The sequence below is a fragment of the Felis catus genome, chromosome A1, assembly GCF_018350175.1.
Source record: "Felis catus isolate Fca126 chromosome A1, F.catus_Fca126_mat1.0, whole genome shotgun sequence".
NCBI lineage: Eukaryota > Metazoa > Chordata > Mammalia > Carnivora > Felidae > Felis > Felis catus.
Genome location: NC_058368.1, coordinates 27,361,245 through 27,381,864, shown reverse-complemented (window position 1 = coordinate 27,381,864; position 20,620 = coordinate 27,361,245). Strand labels below are relative to the sequence as shown.

Below are 20,620 nucleotides of genomic sequence, written 5' to 3'. Positions count from 1 at the left end.
TGTTTAGTTCTTTGGGGGAATGTGGACGGAGACAGAGAGAAAGTGGCGATCAAATTATATATATATATATATATATATATATATATATATATATATATGTATACATATGTATATACATACGTATATATATGTATACATATGTATATACATACGTATATATATGTATACATATGTATACGTATATATATATACGTATATATGTATATACGTATGTATATACATATACATGTATATACGTATGTATATACATATATATACATATGTATACATATATACGTATATATATGTTTATATGTATACATATATATATACGTATATATATATATACATATATGTATATATATATATATATAAAGAAATAGGATGCTTTTAGCAAATTTCAAGCAAGCACGGAATGGTGACATTATTCAAATAAATGGTAAGATATTAGGTGGGCGGTGACTTCTTAAGCTTTGTATAAATCCCAATACATTTCAGGAACTGGAGGTCCCCTTATTAATACATATATTCAAATATTCTGAGAAGTATCAAAACAAAAATCTCTGAGAATATTATAATTTTAATGGTTCCTTACAACACGCAGCATTTATTAGGCTTTTAAAATCCAATAAATCCCCCTGCCCAGATTAGCCCTATTGACCTGATAAAAGTGATAGATGTATTCAAGAAAAAAGGAATAAAATGAAAAGTAAAAGGTTACCTTCCCATCCTGGCTGCCTCCCATCCAGTTTCTCTCTTTAAAGGTAACCACTCTTAACAGATTCTGGCATCTCCATCCAGGGAAAAATCTTACGCATGCAGTAGATAGACTGTGTCTATCCTTTTTTTTTTAATTACAAAAAGCATAACCTTTCTTCACTTACACAAAAGTGCTGACATTGTATATACTGTGCTGAAACTCGCTCTCACTTAACATATCTTGGAAATCTATTCATATGCATGTTAAAGGCACTTCATTTCACCGGCTTCCCTTTTTTACGCTTCGCAGGTATTTTGCACCTTTTACAGATTGAAGGCTTGTGGCAACCCTGTGTGGAGCAAGTCCATCAACATCATTTTTCCAACAGCATCCGTTCGCTTCATGTCTCCGTGCCACGTTTTGGTCATTCTCGGTAATTCGTTGCAATACTGCAACCTCCTCATCATTATTGCACTTGTTACGATGACCATTGAAATTGCTTTGGGGCACTGCGAACCACACCCATATAAGATGGCAAACTTAATCGATAGATGTGAGTGTTCTGATTGCTCCGTTGACTGGCTCTCCCCCCATCTCTCTCCCTCTCCTCAGGCTCCCTGTTCCCTGAGACACACCAAAGTTGAAATTGGGCCAGCGAATAACCCTATGATGGCTTCTAAGTGTGCGAGTGAAAGGAAGATCCAATCGATGTGGTAAGCTTCATTGTCGTCTTATTATAGGAAACTGCCACAACCAGCCCAGCCTTCAGCAGACACCACACTGATCAGTCAGCGGCCACCAACAGCAGACAAGATCCTCTGCCAGCAAAGAGATTACAGCTCTCTGAAAACTCAGGTGATGGTTAGCACTTTTTAGCTACAAAGCATTTTTAATTTAAGGTATGTACATTTTTTTAGACACGATGCTATTGGACGCTTAATAGACTCCAGTGCAGTGTCAATATACAATATACCTGTTATATACACTGGGAGCCCAAAATATTCATTTGATTCACTTTATTGCAATACTCACTTTATTGTGGTGGTCTGGCGCTGAACTCGCAATAGTTTGGGGGTATTCCTTCGTTAATCAGGTTGTAATGAACATCCTCAGACATGTCTTTGGGCTTTTTAAAATAATGTTTTAAGCTTGTTGATTTTGAGAGCGAGAAAATGTGAGCAGGGGAGGGGCAGAGAGAAAGGGAAAGAGAGGGCGAGAGAGAGAATCCCAAGCAGGCTCCACACTGTCAGCATGGAGCCCGACAGGGAGATCCAACTCATGAACCGTGAGATCATGGCCTGAGCTGAAACCAAGAGTTGGATGCTTAACCGACTGAGGCATGCGGGTGCTCCTGGACATTTTTATACAAATGTCTTTATAAGAAATTCTTGCCAGTGGAAAAGATAAAAGAGTATCTGAATTAAAAAAAAAAAATTTGTTTAACGTTTATTTTTGAGAGAGACAGAGACAGACCGCCAGAGAGGGAGACACAGAATCCAAGCAGGCTCCAGGCTCCGAGCTGTCAGCACAGAGCCCGACGTGGGGCTCAAACCCACGAACTGTGAGATTGTGCCCCGACCTGAAGTTGGATGCTTAACTGACTGAGCCCAAGAGTGTCTGAATTTTAAATTTTTGAGAGCTATTGCCAAATTGCACTTTAATTTCATGCCCACTAAGTTTTGTTTTTCAGATTAACTGGAAGTTTGTACCTTTTGACCCCATCTCCCCATTTCCTGTACCTCCACCCTCTGCCTCTGGCAACCACCGATCTAGTGGACTGTTTTAACAAGCTTTCCAGGTCACTCCAACGAGTGCTGAAGTTTGAGAACCTCTCCTTTAACATCTCAAAATAAATAAACTAATAAAACATGATCTCCTTTAAACTTCCCAGCGATCCTCTGGGGCTGGTGCTTCCATTATGCCCGTGTCACAGATGAAGAAACAGATTCGCAGAGAGGGCTAGACACTTGTCCGAGGTCGCATACTTAGCAAATGGTGAAATTCAAAAGGGACCCATGATTCTAATCCCCTCTCTCTCTGCAGACAGGGAACGGAGGCCCTGAAGGGGCTTCCCTAGGGAGCGGAATTGCATTCACCTAACTCCAAATTACACACATCCAACCCCTTGAACAATGCAGGGATGAGGGCCACTGACCTTCCCCCGGTCAAAAATCATGCGTAACTCTTGCCTCCCCCAAAACTTACTAGCCTCCTGTTTACCGGAAGCCTTACTGATAGCAAAACGGCTGATTGACACATATTTGGTCTGTCATATGTGGTACATCCTGTATTCTTAACAATAAAGGAGGCTGGAGAAAATACAGAGTCCTAATGTACTGCATTGAAAACATCTGTGCAACAGCTCAGGTCAAACCCATGTTGTTCCAGGGTCAAGCGCATTTATAAACGTTTGTATATGTATTTACACTTATGGGCCAGAGTCTTCTGAGCATGGTGGAGTGTAACATCCAGACACCGTACTAGGGGCTGCAGATCCAAAGATCTTTCTGGTTCTCGTAGCCCTGGGGGGAGACAGCCGTACACATGATTGAGTCATGGTGGGAGAAGCAGCTTGCAGAGAGCATCTAAGGAGGCAGGAAAGGCTCCAATGACCCTTGGTCCATTAGGTAGGTAGAATTTTCTAGAACCCAGGAGCCAAATATTTGAGATTGTTATGGGGCAGGAAGCTGACGGACCGTTTTCCAAAAGTGTCCCGAGGAATCCGAGAGACGGAGAAGCGTAATCAGCACCTGGAAAAGGCCCATTTCTTGCGTGTCTACCAGACGGGAAGGGGCTTCGCTCAGTGTGTGCCCTTAGCACCGGGTCATCTAAAATCCACTCTGCCCTACTTTTGTTCATCACTGTTGCTGAATCCCACGCCTCAGCAGAGGAAACCTGAGGAGGTGGGGCCGGCTGAGGGAGTGCTTTTAGGAATGCAACACCGTGGGGAGGCACAGGAGTGGGGAGGGAGAGCCAGGGAGCCCTTGTTGTTGGCAAAGTCTTAGTTCCACCACTAAGTGGCTGTGTGGGCTGAAGAGAGCCTCTGTGTTTGAGGCCCCAGGCAAAGGGGGATGGACTATAGTCCTTTCTTTTCTGTTTTAAATTTATGTATTTATTTAAGTAATCTGTACACCCAATGTGGGGGTTTGAACCCATAACCCCCAGATCAAGAATCACACGCTCTTCCAACTGAGCCAGCCAGGCGCCCCTGGACTAGTTATTTCTAAATATCCTCTCTAGCTCTGTGATCCTACAGAAGACGGTTCAGCAAGCTTTCTCCGCAAAGAAATAGTAAATATTTTTGGCCTCGTGGATCATACATCTACCCTGCCGGAGAAGGAGTGCGCAAACCCTAAGCAGTTTATGTCCTTAATAAATAGAAGTCCTCTCACTTTGTGGCTACTGTTTCATGATCCGCCCCGGGCACAGTTTTCCTTTGTTTGAGCCTGGACACCAGCTTGGGACTTCTTTCTCGGTTGCACATAAAAGTCCAGAACACGTCATCTCTGCCTTAAAGTGACTTTACAGACACCTCACTCTTCCTCGGATCTAGTTTGAAAGGTTTAGCCGAGTCTTGGCTTTAAAAAGTTTTTGTGGGGGAAAAAAAAAATGGTTGCATGTGGATTCTTTCCAAAGCAGCTCAGAGACTTTTTCCCTCATAGTCTGTTCCCCTCCTGCCCCACCCCCTACCCATGACCACTCCCCACCCCTCCTCCTTACACTTAGTCGAGGCTTCCTTTCCAGTCCCTACAACTGGGCTCATATCAAGATAGCAGGGCTTCACCTCTAGCTTCTGGAATTTCTATCTTTCCTGAATTGCTCTGCGTTACTTAGCACATCCTACGTTAGCTCTTAAAATCTAGCCTTCCATGGCTCCTCATTGGTCCAGAGGGTAAGGCTTAATTTCTGTCTCTCATTTCGCTACCAGTTAAAAAAAAAAATCATGTTAACATTGTAGTGGTATTACTTGGCTCAGTAGATATGTTTTCAGTGAGACTGAGAGACGCCAGAAAAGGCTCAACACTCAGATCTGGCAGGCTTCCAGCATCCTCTGCTATCAGCTTTGGTATCCTGTGAAACAGAAAATTCTGGGCTCATTCTTGATTTGAAAGTTTTTATTAAAAAAATATTTTCACGGGGCGCCTGGGTGGCGCAGTCGGTTGAGCATCCGACTTTGGCTCAGTTCATGATCTCACAGTGCGTGAGTTCGAGACTCACATCACAAACCCGCGGTTCATGAGTTTGAACCCTGCATCAGGCTCTGTGCTGACAGCTCAGAGCCTGGAGCCTGCTTCGGGTTCTGTGTCTCCCTCTCTCTGCCCCTCCCCTGCTCATGCTCTCTCTCTCAAAAGTAAATAAACTTAAAAAAAATTTTTTTTAATGTCTTCTCTGGACATTTATTCCCTGAGCGCAAATAGATACTTTTTTTTTTTTTTAATGAAAATAACGTTTCCAGCACTTAAAGCATTGGCAAATATAGTCATCAGTATGATTTTGAGGAGAAACAGAAAACCTGTCGAGTTGCTAAAGCAGTTATGGGGAATTTTTTTCTCCTGGATGAACGCTAGCAATGACGACCACAGACACGGAAAACATTTTAACACTTCATAAAATTCTTTTCCGACAGCGGGAACATAGAAGCCAAATTTCCCTTGGCAGAAATTAAAAAAAAAAAAAAAAAAAAAAAAAAAAGGTTTAGCCGAGATGTTCCTAAGAAGTGAAGGGTTTCAGAAAGAGCTTTTCAGGCAGAAGAAACGTGGATGGTGACACCATCCAGAAAGAGGGGTCGTGGTCCATGGAAGACCAGAAACCCCTCCTATTTCACTCAGGTGCTTAGTGCCCTGCCTGGTATGTAACAGGGACCGGTGAATACTTGTGGATGAATCGCATCATTCATTCAAACACCTGAGGTGTTGCGGTTTTAGTCAAGAAAACAGATGAGAGTGGCCAGGGAAGGCGCCGCCTCTCTGACCAGAATCCTGCCCTGTCTATGGTCTGCCCCACCCCCGGGTGCATGCTGCCCACGCACTCTTAGGGTTGAAATGGGGCTTGAAACCCGCAGTGCTGCGTGCAGACACAACGTCCCCCCAGTGAGGCAGAAAGGGGGCACATGCATGGAGGGATATGTGACCTACTGTTCTGTGCTCAGCTCAGGAGCCTTGGCATCCTGGCTGGGTCCTGGCAGATGCTTGCTCTGTGTAGATATTAAGAAAAAAAAAAAAAAGGATCAAAGTCAATGATACGATAAGGACTGCTGGGTTTTCACAATGAAAATGGAACTGAGGGGACTGTCTGGTCAAGCCCTTTCACTATAGAGTAGACGAGAAAACCAAGACTCAAGAGGCTGAACTGACTTTCTGAAAGTCACCTGGCTAATTGATGGTCGAGCTCGGCTTAGAACGAGGATCTCTTCATGCTACGTCAAAAGCCTCTCCCCTGTCTGCTGTTTTCAAGGTCTAAGATGAGGGTGACGCCATTTCCTATCATAAATATATAAAGCAAATTTGCATGGTAATTCTAACCTCTCCGGCTTCCAGGTTGAAGTGATGTAAGAGGACCGTAATACCACCTGCGGCACGATTCTCAACAGAAGTATATTCTGCGTATGCTACTTGAAGGAGGATGGCATATGAGAGCCAAGTCCACTGGGATCATGGCGTATTCAAACACCCCAACATTTAGAATGTGTTCTGCAGGTTTTAGGTTCCAGGCCAATTTCCAATGCCGCCCTCATTTCCGTCTATGGTCTTTGATCAACAGCTGATGGTTGTACTGAGGTCTTCGATACGCTTAGAGCCCGGGGGTGATGTTCCCTGGGGAGGTGGGGAAGGCGAAGAGTAAACGGCCTCTGTTTCTGTTTAGTCTAAAATCTTACTAGAAGAAAAAAACCCGAAAACCCCCAAACCTGCCGCACAGAAAATAACTAGAAAGGAATGAGATATTCAAGTGCTGCAGAAGGCAGGAGACGGGGACAGGGGGTGTGGGTTACACGAGGAGGAAGTGTGACAGACGCGGGGTTCCAGTTCTGGCACGGGGCCGAGGGAAATACCTGAGGCGAGGGACGTAGCGTAGGCACCAGTGTGGAGGGGGGAGGAGGGCAGGGCTAGAGGCAAAGGCTGCATTTTGTAACCAGACCGCGGCATTTGTATTCCATGTGGAGCCAACACAGAAGGTCACTGAACGCTTCTTCAACTCCACCTGTGTAAGCTATAAATTTACAGCTATAATATCCTCCTCTGATCATTTTCGCTGTTCATGGAAGCATCCCTACCCACGATGACCGAGAGCAATCTGGACAATGAGAATGAGCCAAGCGTCTTGGGTTCTAGTCTGCCCCCAAATTGCTGAATGACCAAGGCCTATCGCGTCTGCTCTGGGATCTCAGTTTCCTCCTCTATAAAATGAGAGGGTTTGAGCCAATGGGTCTCTGACATCCTCCAAGTTCTGCTTTGCAGTCCCGCTCATTATATTTATGGCACGTATCCTTAAATTAATATTAATAAACCCTTCTCCACTGCCGTCTGCTTTCCCAATTGCCTTTCCCCCACGTTGCTCCCTTCCTCCTCTTCTCTCTTACTGGGAAGCTTGTTGGGGAAGTACCAAAGTGGGAATATCATGGAGTGTTTAAATTTTCATTAGACGTGTGTGTGTTGTAACAAGGCATGCACAATTGATCATCTTGGCATGCATATTAATAATTGAATGCTGTGGTACATGCTTCCTGAACTTTACAAACAGCTCCTCTCTGAGCTTCGAATTGACAAGCTTTACTCATAACTGCAAAACTGGAAATGGGCAGGCCTATGGAATATACATTTTTGAAGGGCAAAGAAGACCAAAACCCCAAAGTCTCTCAGTCGGAAAAACTGGGGAGGTTTCTGCCACACGGACAGGCTAAGAAATGACATAAACATGAGTCAAGGATGACATAAGGGTGAAATGTCCTAAGAGTGAAATGAGTCACCTGTGCTGATGTTTTTTTTTCTTTTGTTTCTATATCCAGCAGATGAGATCTACCCAGCTGGCCCGGAAAAGACGAGAGAGCTCCAGCTGCCACACTGGGATAGATGGCATCCTCAACTAACTTCTTTCGTAACTGCACATCCATGGTCAGAAGTGAAAAAGGATCCCAAACGAAAGTGAATGGATGCTGAACTCCCCAAACTCTTGGTTGGGTCAGGTGCTGCCCCTTGAGGCCTGAAGCCAAGGTTCAGATGGAAACAATGCCTACTGGATTAGATTTAATAGCTGGTCCTGGGGTGAAGGCCAGAGATAGGAGTGGGGTGAGAACCTGAACAAATGTCCGCATAACGGAAAACCAACAGGGCTAGGAGGTAACTCCCGGACCTCGATGTAAATCTTGAAATAAATCACAACTTTCTCTTTATGTGATTCTTCGTGGCTCTTGATTTCTTTTCCCCTTTCGAGCAAATGCTACCTGCTCGAATACGAAAGCCAGGAAAGTATGACTAGCAAAGTGAGGAGATGGGTGCCTCTTATCCAGTTTAAAGGACTAACACTTAATGAAATTTTCCTTCTCCTATTTCCAGTAAAATCTATGCAGGGAGCCAACCTTTTGCCATGCTTGGAGCTTTGCAGAAATGTGCCTGGACTTCCCGGAAGTTGTTAAATGAGCCCTCCCTTCAGGACACCAGGCCAGCCCCACCTGCTGTGATAAGCCAGTTCATCAATGTACCTGCTTTTCCTATGGCCTCAGAACAATTTCCCGACACTCGTGGCTTTCCAACAGAAAGGCCGCCATGGAATGCCGTGGAGAAGGGCACCGGCACCGTGGAGATCTTTCACATGGGAGGGTGCACTCATGCTAACTGCCAAACGACGAGATTTCCAGCCACTCGGGGGAAAGAAAACTGAGCTGCCATTCCTGAATTTTGGGGCTAAACAATCATGATCTAATTCGAAATGGGAAGGGCAGGATGTGATTCCTGGCGTGTTTTCCGGGAAGTATTCGTGCAGGTAAACGGGAGTATGGCTGGTTCTGCTTTTGGCAAATGCAAGCAAGCGTGTCAATCCATGTGGACTTCCGCCGTCATTATGTCAGAAGCAGCCCCCTGTACGGACACCGACCCCCGTCCCACCACGCCGAACCGCGTGGGGGTAAGCGGAGAAAACGTGGTTGAGACAAACGTAACTGCCCCAGACACGAAACGAGATGTGTTTAACCTTCAGAGGGTGATGAAATGTGCACACACCTAGCAGCTTGGCCACGTTGCTGCTACTATTTGCGTGATGACAGGTAGGCTTCAGCTCCCCTGTGCGTCTGGGGGGTAGTCATCTTTGCAAAAGCACACGGGAAAGAGTGGAAAAGTCTGAGGCTGTTCACTGGGACGTGCAATCTTCCTGTTCTACCCTAGAGCCTTGATTCCAGCTCCGGCTCCCCTCTAAGGTCTCTCCCACCTTCAAGGTGTCCTGACGGGTCTCAGCCATCAGGGCCCGCGAAGGCCCCTCAGGTCCGCCATGGCCGGGATGGGCACCACGGAGACAGCACTGTGGGCTGGTGGCGTCCGCTGGGACTTTCCAGTCTCTGCTGGCTGCTGAAATACTTCCCCAGAATTAAAGTCCGGGGCTGAGGGTAGGGGGGTGTCTCTCACGGACAGGTTGTGGGACAGGTAGGACTGAGGAATGCCAACATGAATTCTTCTGCTGACTCTTCCACGCAAATACCCCCCCAGCCTGCTCCGGGGGGTCCGGTAAAGTACAGCAGTTCCCGCCGAATGCACAGCTACTGGGCTTCTCGATCTGTGTGATTATGCCTGCGGAGTCGAGGCCCGGGACCCCCGGACTGCGCTGCTACTGATACCAAACTACTCTCCAAGGTCCCCGGGAACTTCTGAACGGTTTCAGGCTTCCTTCCTGCTGCCCTTCCCATTACTCACGCACTCACTTACTCATCATCCTGTTCCTATGTTCCAGACACTTGGGGTGCGTGGAAGACTAATCAGCAAAAGCCGACGAATTATCACACCACTGCACATTTGCTAAGTGCTCTGGAGGACCTTGAACTCGCAGTGGGTGGTGAGCCTATGGGGGAGGGGGTGTGTTGAAAGGCCTCTCTGAAGGGTGGGCTCTCAGCCAAGACCTAAAGGATGGGAAGGATTCACGCATGTGGGGTGGGGGGAAGTGCAAGTCAGACAGAGGGACAGAGGTGCAAAGGCTCTGGGGTGGGAGTTGGTTCTGAAGGGCTCAGCAGGAGGGAGGCCCATGGGGAGGACGCGTGGAGAGTCAAGGGAAGACGGAGCTGAAGAGGCAGGTGTGGAGAGCCCGCAGGCTGCGGAGGGAATATTATTCGTGCAATGGGAAGCTACTCAAGGGGCTGAAGTGGGGAGATACGATGTGAATCCCACTAGGCAACGTGTGAAAAACAGATCGGACAGGAGTAAAAGTGGGATGGGAGGGGCCGCGTATGGCAGGAACTGCAAAATGCCTCTGGGCCGCCATCCACCTCCCCCCCCCCCCCCCTTCTTTACTCTGAGACCTCCGGTTTTATTCTGGGGAGCAATGGGTCCCGTCAGAAAAGCATATTTCCCATTTTCCTTGTAGCTAGGCACCAACACGTGTAATAATTCTGCACAACGAGACAGAAACGGAAGGCTGTTGGGGTTCTTTGGGCAAGTTTTGCTGTCTCGCTCTGAAGGTGCCACCCTGTCCTCTTTCTTTTCTTTCCCCTTCTTTTTATCTTGCGTGATTTGAGCCTGTAAAAAAAGACATGACGGGGGCCTCCTCCTTCTCCCTCCTTCCTTCTTCCCTTCCCCCTCTTCCCCTCCTCCCTTCCTCCTCCTCCTGCCTCTTCTTCTTCTCCCTCCTCCCCTCCCCTTACTTCCCTCCTCCTCCCTCTCCTCCCCCTCCTGGCTGTGCAGTGTGGGAAGAGTTCTTCAGGCCTGCTTGTGGCCAGATGCTTGCTCATCCAGAGGTCCCACAGTAGGAAGCGCATTGTTGCAACAGACCTCAACCTCATGGTCCAATGCAGCCTCGATTTATCAGGAATATAGTGCTGATGTTTGGATCCCCCAGCCTAGGCCAGCTCACCCCTGGGTAATGTTAGGCACGTGGCGTGGCATTCTTCCAGCCACAGGATCTGGGCCTCTTTTTAACACATGCTTCTTCCCACGGGTATTGCCAAAGAACACCAACCTTCCCTATTCTAATGCGTGGTTCCCTTCCTACTTCGCTGTTGGAGTCAAGGGTTGAGTCTTCCCTGCCAGGTGGGACAGTGAAGTCACGGGAACGAAAATATATTATGAAATTGATGCTGGTGAGCAAGAGGTACCCGGAATATCCCAGTGTTCAGGCACCTGGTTTGCCGTCACTCTGCAGGGGCTGTGTTTTTAAGAGTCGAGTGGCCTTTCCCTCTCTTCCTTTTCTCCATTACCAATCCAGCCTTACCTCCCCTCCACCTGCTAATCCATGCTGCACGGCCCTCCTTTTAAAGGGGGCATCGAGGGGCGCCTGGGTGGCGCAGTCGGTTAAGCGTCCGACTTCAGCTCAGGTCACAATCTCGCGGTCCGTGAGTTCGAGCCCCGCGTCGGGCTCTGGGCTGATGGCTCGGAGCCTGGAGCCGGTTTCCGATTCTGTGTCTCCCTCTCTCTCTGCCCCTCCCCCGTTCATGCTCTGTCTCTCTCTGTCCCAAAAATAAATAAACGTTGAAAAAAAAAATTTAAAGGGGGCATCGATATTAGTGTTTCTCACCCTATCCCTAGTAACCCTAACTTCAGAACTGCTGGACCGACACGGTCACGTGAAGAAGGGTCATCCCTCAGAGTAGGAATCACGAGAAGGTGGTCTGAGAATGGTCTGAGGAGACAGCACTTCTGCTCTTTCCCATTCCTTTTCTATAAAGACAGGTGTCCCGGGTTGATCTCCCACTGGATATCTGGTCACCTATCAGAGTTCACGTTTGAGGGTTTCTTACGTATTTTAATGCTGCCGCGAACAAGGCCTGACAACAGAGTCATAGAAAACCCTTTTCCACTCGAGAGCCTGGTTTTTCACGCCCCTCTCTCTTCTCATCCGAACAGATACATTATCCCTTGGGTTTGCACCGATGAAAGAGGCGCTCGACATTTTGGCACGTTATATCATTGAAAATAATACTTGTTCTCAGAATGAATATGTAAATCGCATATAGCCCCGTCCCACATGGCACCCTGCACCTGGTATGGGATGGAGAACGGCATTGTTACAGTGTCATTCGGTGGCTTTTACTGGCCCGGGGAACATCCGCAACTGTAATGCATTATGCCACTGTGACGTTAACTACAGACACAGACAGAGTGCCCATAAAAAAAATATACGCCCTTTTTTTTTTGAATAGAGCCCTGGGTAATTACCCCGACTATTGTTCTATGAGCAAGCCCATTTAGACCCCTTCATCAATTTAGGGTCTGGACGTGAAAAATCACCAGCATTAAGCGGTTAAGGCAGTCTGCTTTCCAGATGAAGAAAGGACAAAAAACAATAATACTGCAGAAAACCCTCCTCTACTCCTGAGTTGCCCACGTCGACAGCCAGAGCTCACCTCAAATAAAGGATCCTGGGGAGGAGTTTTTCTGATGATACCTTCATCCTAAACAGAGCTCAAGGACAATGTGTTCGGGGTCTGCTTCCTACTGTCCCAGCCCTGGGAGGACACACAGGTCTGTGGGGACGGCCCCCAGGTAAAGGGTGGCCACCCTGCAGGTGTGCTGTGAGCTGCGGTGGGTCCAGCAGGCACAGAAGCATCTGGTGCCCTGCCCCGGTGGCCGGGTTTGGTGTTCTGAGGAAAAGCTACAGAAATGTTGCTCACCTTGAGAAGTAAGCTCTCAGGGCGGGGTCCGTGTTCCTCCAAGTTGCCACAGAACATGAAATCGGTTATGAGGTGTGCCATTTGATATGGAGTAAAATGGGAAATTATTGATCTACTTACCCCCACATGAAAACAAAAACTAAATGAATACAAAAGAAAAGGCAAAACCACAGCAAAACAGATGGCCCCCCCCCAATTTTACTTACATTGGGTGAGGATTCCAGTTAAGGCATTTTTAAAATTCTCCTTGGCTTCTTCCATCTCCTGCTCATGGGTGGCTTTTTCGTTCATCAGCCGGCGGACGTGGCTATTGGCTGACTGCACCATGGAATAGAACTGGTTGGCAGAACGCCGATTAACTTCCCCTCGCTCAATCCAGGAGAGTAGCACTGTGATAGCCTCTGAAAACTTGCTATCATCTGGAAATGGAAAACCACCAAGTACAAATCATGCCAAGGCAAGGACACGTACTTTACCCGGGTTCTTCTCAAAAGACAGAACATGGACCATCTTAACGGATACATCTTTGGAACTTGACAAATTAGCTTCCCTAAGGCTAACCGTGCTAGCGTTTCTTAGCCTTCCCTTTCACATCTGACTCTATGGTGTCACAGAGCCATCCAAGAAATACTTGGTAGCTCACTCTCTCATCTACCAACCCGGTGAGCTTAGCTTTAGATCTGTTCTGGGCATTCTTGGTAACATGGCGCACCAAATCCTGATTTCTCTTTCTCAAGAGTGGCTCAGAAAACTGTCATTAACCTGTTGGGGCCCTACTGCATTTTTCAAGATTCTCTTATCAGATCTATTATACAGTGAAACTAGTTGTATGACTTAGATTCAGCTGAGTTAGTGGCAAAATACGGATGACAGATTAGACTATTTTAAAACCGGATGTAACGGAAGATATTGTTCCCAAAGTGGTTGTAGGAATTAGTTCTTTTTCTGCTCCAGTTCAAAACTAGTTTCGCTTTACATTTAATAGAACAGCCTCGATTCAGCTGAAAAGCAAAACATTTCCTTGTTTTCAACAAAAGAGGGCTTGTTCCCTGAGTGGTCAGTGTTCTCTGTGGAAGCCATCTGGAAGCCTACTAGAGTCCACGTGAACTTGGTTCGAGGTATGTGTGTGTTGTGGAGGGGGTGGGGTGCACGGAGTGGGCAATGAGGTTCCACCTGTAAATAAATGATAAAGTTTATCTGAAAGAAAACAAGTAAACTTGCCTGTTTGGGAATGGTTACTGGAACAGACCTGTGTTGTATGGCTTAGAAGTAGAAAAAAAAAGCAAGTCTGAAGGTAATTAAGTTAATTAGAACTGGAAGCTGTATGTCAATTATCACAACATTAATCGATCCTACTGCTGAAGGCTCACTGCGTACTTCCCAGGCAAACTGGAGGGGAGAAGTCTTGCACCTGAATTTTTCTACCCTTGGAACATGTGACTTAAGGAAAATATCCTACATTTTTCCAGAAAACGAGGTAGACTCTGAATTCTAAAAATTGGGAGCAAAATTACACTGGGCGATTCAGATTCTTACGAATTTATTTGGTAAATACTGAGTGCCTATTATGTTCCCTCTCCTGGAGGAACATCAAAAACCTCCTTATGCGTTGTGTGTGTGTGTTTGTGTGTGCATTTATTTCCTATGTTATATATTGTGTATATATGCATACAAACACATATACATATATACCCCCCAGATGACTGGACGGAGCGTGATTCATGTTTGGTAAAGGAGTTCTATTTTATCTCATTCACCAGATGTTCTTTAATCAACCACTGCTGTTGGCATGTTAGACAGCATACAAAGCCTTCGTTCGTGGGGGTGATTTGTGAATTTCATAGTGCGCCGTAGAAACACCATTAGTACCTTTTCTGCCAGAGTCCCTCTCCCAGACGGGGGCACAACTTCCTTGCTGTGGCTGTTGCTTGCCCAGAGGTACGCACCCGGAACAAAGGCAGGGTCAGCCTGACCCAGGGTGCGTGGAGCGTGCTCTTTTTCCATGGTGGAAGTAGCGATCGGACACACGCTACCCATCAGCACCCACCGAGGCCCTCTCCCCCTGAGGCGGAGGCAGTCTGGGGTTGGGGATCAAAGCCTTTTTTCAGGGCAAACCTGCCCCCCTCTGCCCTCACACTTGGGCCAGAGGAGAGAACTGGCCCACTGGGCACCCTGCGAGGGAAAGACGCCCTTCCTCGAAAATCTCCACGCACAGGCACAGAACACACGCGTGCAGTCTCACAGCTGGCTCATCCAATTTTGTTAACTCCGGAATTTCAGGCTGAGCTCAACCCTCGGTGAACTCCAGCTGCAGTGGTTTCTTATCTCATTTCATGGACCGGAGCGGCTTGTGTAAGATAAAATCCATCATACAACTTAACATTACGTTCAGCCCATGGAGAGGCCCATAATTTAGCATTATGTTTGTGAGAGGCCCACTGTGACCGTTACAGTCAGAATAAATTTTGCCTCCCGCGCATACTCGCTACCTCTCTCCCCGCCAATAGATGTTAGGAGAATGGACCTCCCAAAAGACAGCATGAATAAACCTAACACTTTTAAGAAGTCTTTTTTTCCTCCCCTCTTAAAAAATAACAACAAAAAAGAAAACACTGACTTCATGTACCATTTTTCGCCTTTCCTGGGACTTTTATCTGTATATAACACAGAGGGGAAAAAAAAACCCTCTAAGATTTTGTTGTCAACCTTACAAGGAGATAGAACATCCCCGTTCCATCTGTCTTTCCCTCCTGTTACTGGTTGTTCTTCCTTCTCTTGCTTGTGGTAACTCAGTTCATAAATACACTAATTTACTGTCAGGGAGAACACACTTAAAATTTAAAAATGTGTGCTTGCTCAAATGGCCTGAAAACCAAACTTTATTTTTCTTCCTGTCTAGGACGGAGGGCATAAGTTCACCAGCAGATCAGAGTTAATTGATAGTTTTCAGAAAGAGAAACAGCAGTTTTAGGACTGGGCAATTGAAAATATACAATTTAAAAAGTAAGCAGGGGGGGCACCTGGGTGGCTCAGTCGGTTGAGCGTCCGACTTCAGCTCAGGTCACGATCTCACGGTTCGTGAGTTCGAGCCCCGCATCAGGCTCTGGGCTGATGGCTCAGAGCCTGGAGCCTGCTTCCGATTCTGTGTCTCCCTCTCTCTCTGCCCCTCCCCCATTCATGCTCTGTCTCTCTCTGTCTCAAAAATAAATAAACATTAAAAAAAATTTAAAAAAAGTAAGCAGGGAAGAGATTTGCTCACATTTTAACAAGTGTTAAAAAATATGTAGCACAAGTCAATAGCACGCAAAATTCCATTAGTTTAGCTTAAAAGATGTATGTAGTTTCGAGGACTCCCAATTTCATCCTCATTTCTGAACTTTCTGAAACTTCCAGGCCAATATATAATTGATGTACTGACATGCAAATTAAATGTGAAAACATTAGTTAAGGCACAATCGGTAAGTTCGGTCAGTATCTGTTGCTACGTAAGAAGTGACTTTATATTAATTAAGACTAACTCAGCAACGCACTCTGAATGGCTACAGAAGTGTATTGGGAGCGGTCATTTTCAATACCCAACTGTAAGTTCAATTTTGGATTCAGTGGAAAGATCACTGAGAAAACAGAAAACAATATAAACTAATTTAAACAGGATTTAGATGGCAGCATTATTAAAGCTATTCATGTGAAAAGAAATTAACACTGCTCATAAAAATCACATCAAAGATGCATTTACAAAAATTCCAAATACTTCCTGTGAACATGCTCAGGCATAACTCTGAACACGGGTGCAGTTTAGAAACTAGAATGGGCAGACGTGCCTTTTTCCACAGCAAGAGCTGGGAAAACTGCCGTATTAACGGGCGAATATGGACCATTGGCTCCTTAAAAATCGTGCAGTGTTTTCTAACCAGGGTCCTTACCACGTCCCACCTGGGTTACCGCACATGTCTGCTCCATGGCTTTTCTTGATTTGCATTTTCCCCTTCATCCCCCGTTCCCTTACCATTCTCCTCTTTGGGGAGCACCATGGCCACGCCTCCCTGCCTTCCCATGCTCTGTGTGCTCATTCCAGGAGCCTTCACGTTTCTGGACACCTGGATAACTGTTACGTTTCCCTCAAGATTCAGCCTCAGTGTCTTTCATCAAAACAGCTTTTCTGTAAACCTACCAGGAATTGGGGCGTCCATGTGGTACGTGCTACGTTTTCACAATTCCCTCCACATCCTTCTACTAAAACATCAGTCACTCTGTATAGTCAATGGTTGGCTTATGGATCTGCCTCCAGTTTTGAAGGGCTAACGTGAGAATGAAACGTCTAAAACATACTGCAATCTTCTAGTCACTCTGAGTTTTTCGCTTGGCAATTTATCTATATTTGGTTACACTATTTCTAATAGACTTGCAGTGATTCTCGCTAGAGAGCCACAAATTCAATGGTCAGAAGTTCGGAAACATCAGTTAGTAATCAACATTTTTTTAAAGCTTATTTATTTTGAGAGAGAGAGAGAGAGAGAGAGAGCGAGAGAGAGCGAGAGCGAGCACTGTCATTGCAGAGTCAGATGCGGGGCTTGAAATCTGAAACTGTGAGATCATGACCTGAGCCTAAGCCACACGCTTAACTGACTGAGCCACCCAGGCGCCCCAGTAATAAACATTTTAATTTCATGTTAAAGAGTGTTTTCACATTGTCTCCCAGAGATAAATGTTCTCTGGCACTTAGGCTAGCTGGTCCTTTTATCCTTCAGGCCTCTGAGGTCATCGCCACTGGCAATGAAAGTTAAGAATGATGTCAGATAATCACAGAGAAGCAGAGCCTTCTGCAGAAAGGCGCTAACCAGCTTATCAAATGACTCAAAAATCTTTTTGAAAGCATTTTTAATTCTGGGAAGATAATGATTGTTTTTAGTTTTGTGAGGAATAAATAATATTGTAATGACTATTATCCCTTTACTGTCACTACCTGAATCCCATACCCATCTCATTTTGTTTTCTGGCTCCTTCAGACTTCATCAACCTCCTTCTCTGTCCCTCTCTTCCATGTTTATTGAGCACCTGTGACATAGGAGGCACTTCAAAAACTGCATATGGGATAAATCTTCGCCATTCAAAGACTAAGCTTGAGCCTCATTTGGGAGCTCCTTGAAAATGCAGACTCACCCTGACTCAGGCTTCCTGATTCAGAATCTCCTACTCTAAGCGATTAAAATGCACATTAAAGTTTTGGAAGCACTGGAAGAAATCAGTCAATGAAAACCAGGGAAACTGGCTGGGAGCTCATCTATGTTAAAAGATCATGAGACCTTGACATGGAAAGTGGCACTTGAGATAGTGGAGGTTACTGAAAGGGTTTGATGTGATTCTTCTGAGCTCTGTGAATCCCTGTCCCTAACCTCCCTGCCCCCATTTAAAGAACAGGTGCTTAAACATCCGTCATCCCTGTCCCAGAAAAGAAACTGTGAAAAAAATGTCAAAGACTTGGAAATGGGCATAGAGACTACTGCAGATCTTTGTAGCGGAATCCTGGGCATGGCCCAGAAGACCCTCTCCATCGCCCCCCAGCCCCCGGAATTATCTGATTCTATAGGGGAATGAATCTTTAATTGCCTTTGACTAGGCTATCTTACAAGCCTTTAGGGACAGAACATAGATTGTGGAGAGCTGATAACAATGCAAATAATTCTCCATAACAACACAGATGAACTATCGTCCAGTAGAAAATACCAATCATTATAAAGCACATTTTCTTTTGAACCAGTTTTAACGCCTTACTGATTCTCTCATTAATGAATGAGTCAAACAAAATCATAGGCACGTGTCAATTTTATATTTGTAAGTTATGGTTCCACTGCCAGAGCATGCTTTAGCCACCTTTGAACTGTAGCTCCTCAAAGGCCAGGTCCGTGCTATAGTTGCATGTGTAACTCTAGGACAAGGACACAGAGCCCAGGACTCAGCAGGTGGGAACGTGGTGAACTTCAATCAAAGTGACAAACCGATAATCAAGGGGGAAAAGGCCTCAAACTGGTAAGCAGGTTTTTTTTTCCCCCTTTGTGTGCAGAGGGAGATCTGGCCTTGATTTTCAGAACAATAGGGAGGATGAGAGCCAGGCCATGAGCACTGAATATGAAAACTTAGGCGGGCTGTAGTACCCTTATTTATGGCTGGGTCTATAAAGGAATAACAGGAGAGGAGATCAGTGTTTGAATAACACATCCCAAGAATGAGATAAAAGGAAGATGTACTACAACACATTTTTTTCCTCCAAAAATGGGGATATAGACACACGTACACACACACACACACACACACACACACACACACACACACACAGTGAATGCTGTCACTGATTTCTGGCGTTTATGATAGCTGGAAATAGCTCACAGTGTGGAGTCACATAGTGATCCAAGCAGAATGGGGATTCCAGGATGGCCCAAGCACTCCTACTACAATAGTCCTAAAACGTCCCTCAAGCCTGGACATCTCTAAGCAAGTCTCCATTCTTCTGGCTACTCAATTAACCATTAAAAGGGGTGTTACCTTATCTATCCCCCAAATCACAGATAGCAGGAGAGGCGAGACAAATGGTTAATGCACTCCTCTCCCTTCAACACGCACACACACACACACACACACACACACACACACAATCTCCCCCAATTACTCAGTACCTGTAAAAATGAAAAAAATTAAGGGAGGGGGTGGCAATATGAAAATGCACTGATTATTCCTGCTTTGGGGTCATGCAAAACGTTTCTAGGTGAAACGGCCTGTCTTGCCTCTGTGAAGGTCAGTGACGCCCACGGAAGTGATTCTCCAACAGCCTCCTGTGCTTATTTCCCTTGCCCTAAGACGGAAGCCTGGCTTTTAGCTAATGGAACTTCCACTTGGCTTAGAGCATTATTGATTTTTACTTTCTTGGAACCATAAATATTGACAACCGCCGCAGCAAAATGCCGGCAGCCCTCCCTCCCCCTGTCCCTCTGGCAGGCTGACACTGGGCCATTCTGTATGCAAATCAGAGCCTAGCCCTCCGGAAATTATGAATGCGGATCCCAGGAGAACTGAATTCCTGAGGACACATCAGGGGATCCCAAGGGCACTGCTTCAAAGCTTTGTCAAAACTCCACCTGATGGCACAGAGAAACTCTTCATTTCATCGCATAATGAAAGATTATGCGAAGCTTTCCAAAGGGGGGAAAAGTACACAAAAACTTTTAAATGCTCTTGCCAGGAGAAATCTCCAGTGAATGAGGATATCATCTTTCTCACCGTCTAATCAATCTCTTCCTTCCCCCATCCAAACACAGGGTTCCTCCAGGGGTGGATGGTCTGTGTTAGACACACTGAAATTCATTATCTCATCTGCCTGGTGCTACTGTTTCCAATAAAGTGTAATTATGGTGTTATTGAGCTCCTGCTCACTTTCTCAAAGCCATGCTATAAACTTTGGGTCTGTGAGCAGTTACTTCCCAGTCAGTCTTCATTAAGTTGAATTGTCTCAGAACAATGTCTATTTAATCAGCAGGGTGCCCGCTAATTTTCTTTTTTAGAATTTGTATTAACGCAACAGACGCTGCCTTAGACACTACACAATTACAACTCGAAGTTTCCTCCGCCTTCAAGAAGGCCCCGTGGCCACAGAATCTGGGGTTAGCTGGTTTCAGAAGGTCTGCCCCCTCGCCCTGTCACTGTCCAGTTGGGTCCCGAGTCACTCCTGGGAAGGCACGGGGCACTTCTCACACACGACAGTGGGAAGTATACGGTGCTTTGTAATTGCCTCTATCATCCCAGAAGCCTAAACGCTGTGAAGTAGAGGCTTGCATGCTGTTGTCTTCCCTGCGGTGCTTAGCAAGGTCCCAGATATATGGTAAAGAGCCCCACAAGTGGGATGATGGCTGCCTGCACATTTCCGATCACGCCCGGTGGCACCACTGCCCAGAAATGCAACATACTCAAGAGATCCAAATAGCTGAGGGAGAGAGAAAGGAATTAAGCATTTACTATGTGCATTGTTTTAACCCTAGGCAGGATGCAGTGGAGGGCCTTGTGGGTCATACATAGGGTTGGCTTGTACAGATGTTGCTAGATAAAGCTGATTTTCCAAAAGGAAACTGCAAGAATAAACAAGTACAATG

At 46.0% G+C, this 20,620-nt stretch overlaps 1 protein-coding gene across 17 annotated transcripts in view; it reads right to left on the bottom strand.

Annotated features, from left to right (window-relative positions):
* The window catches only part of ENOX1 (ecto-NOX disulfide-thiol exchanger 1), a 579,959-nt gene that overhangs the window by 152,570 nt on the left and 406,769 nt on the right, over positions 1-20,620 (bottom strand). For all 17 annotated transcript variants that reach the window (XM_023251799.2, XM_023251828.2, XM_023251820.2 and 14 more), the window contains one exon: positions 12,689-12,901. In XM_023251799.2, coding sequence (XP_023107567.1) covers positions 12,689-12,901 — 213 coding nt within the window. The remainder of the gene's footprint in view (positions 1-12,688; positions 12,902-20,620) is intronic.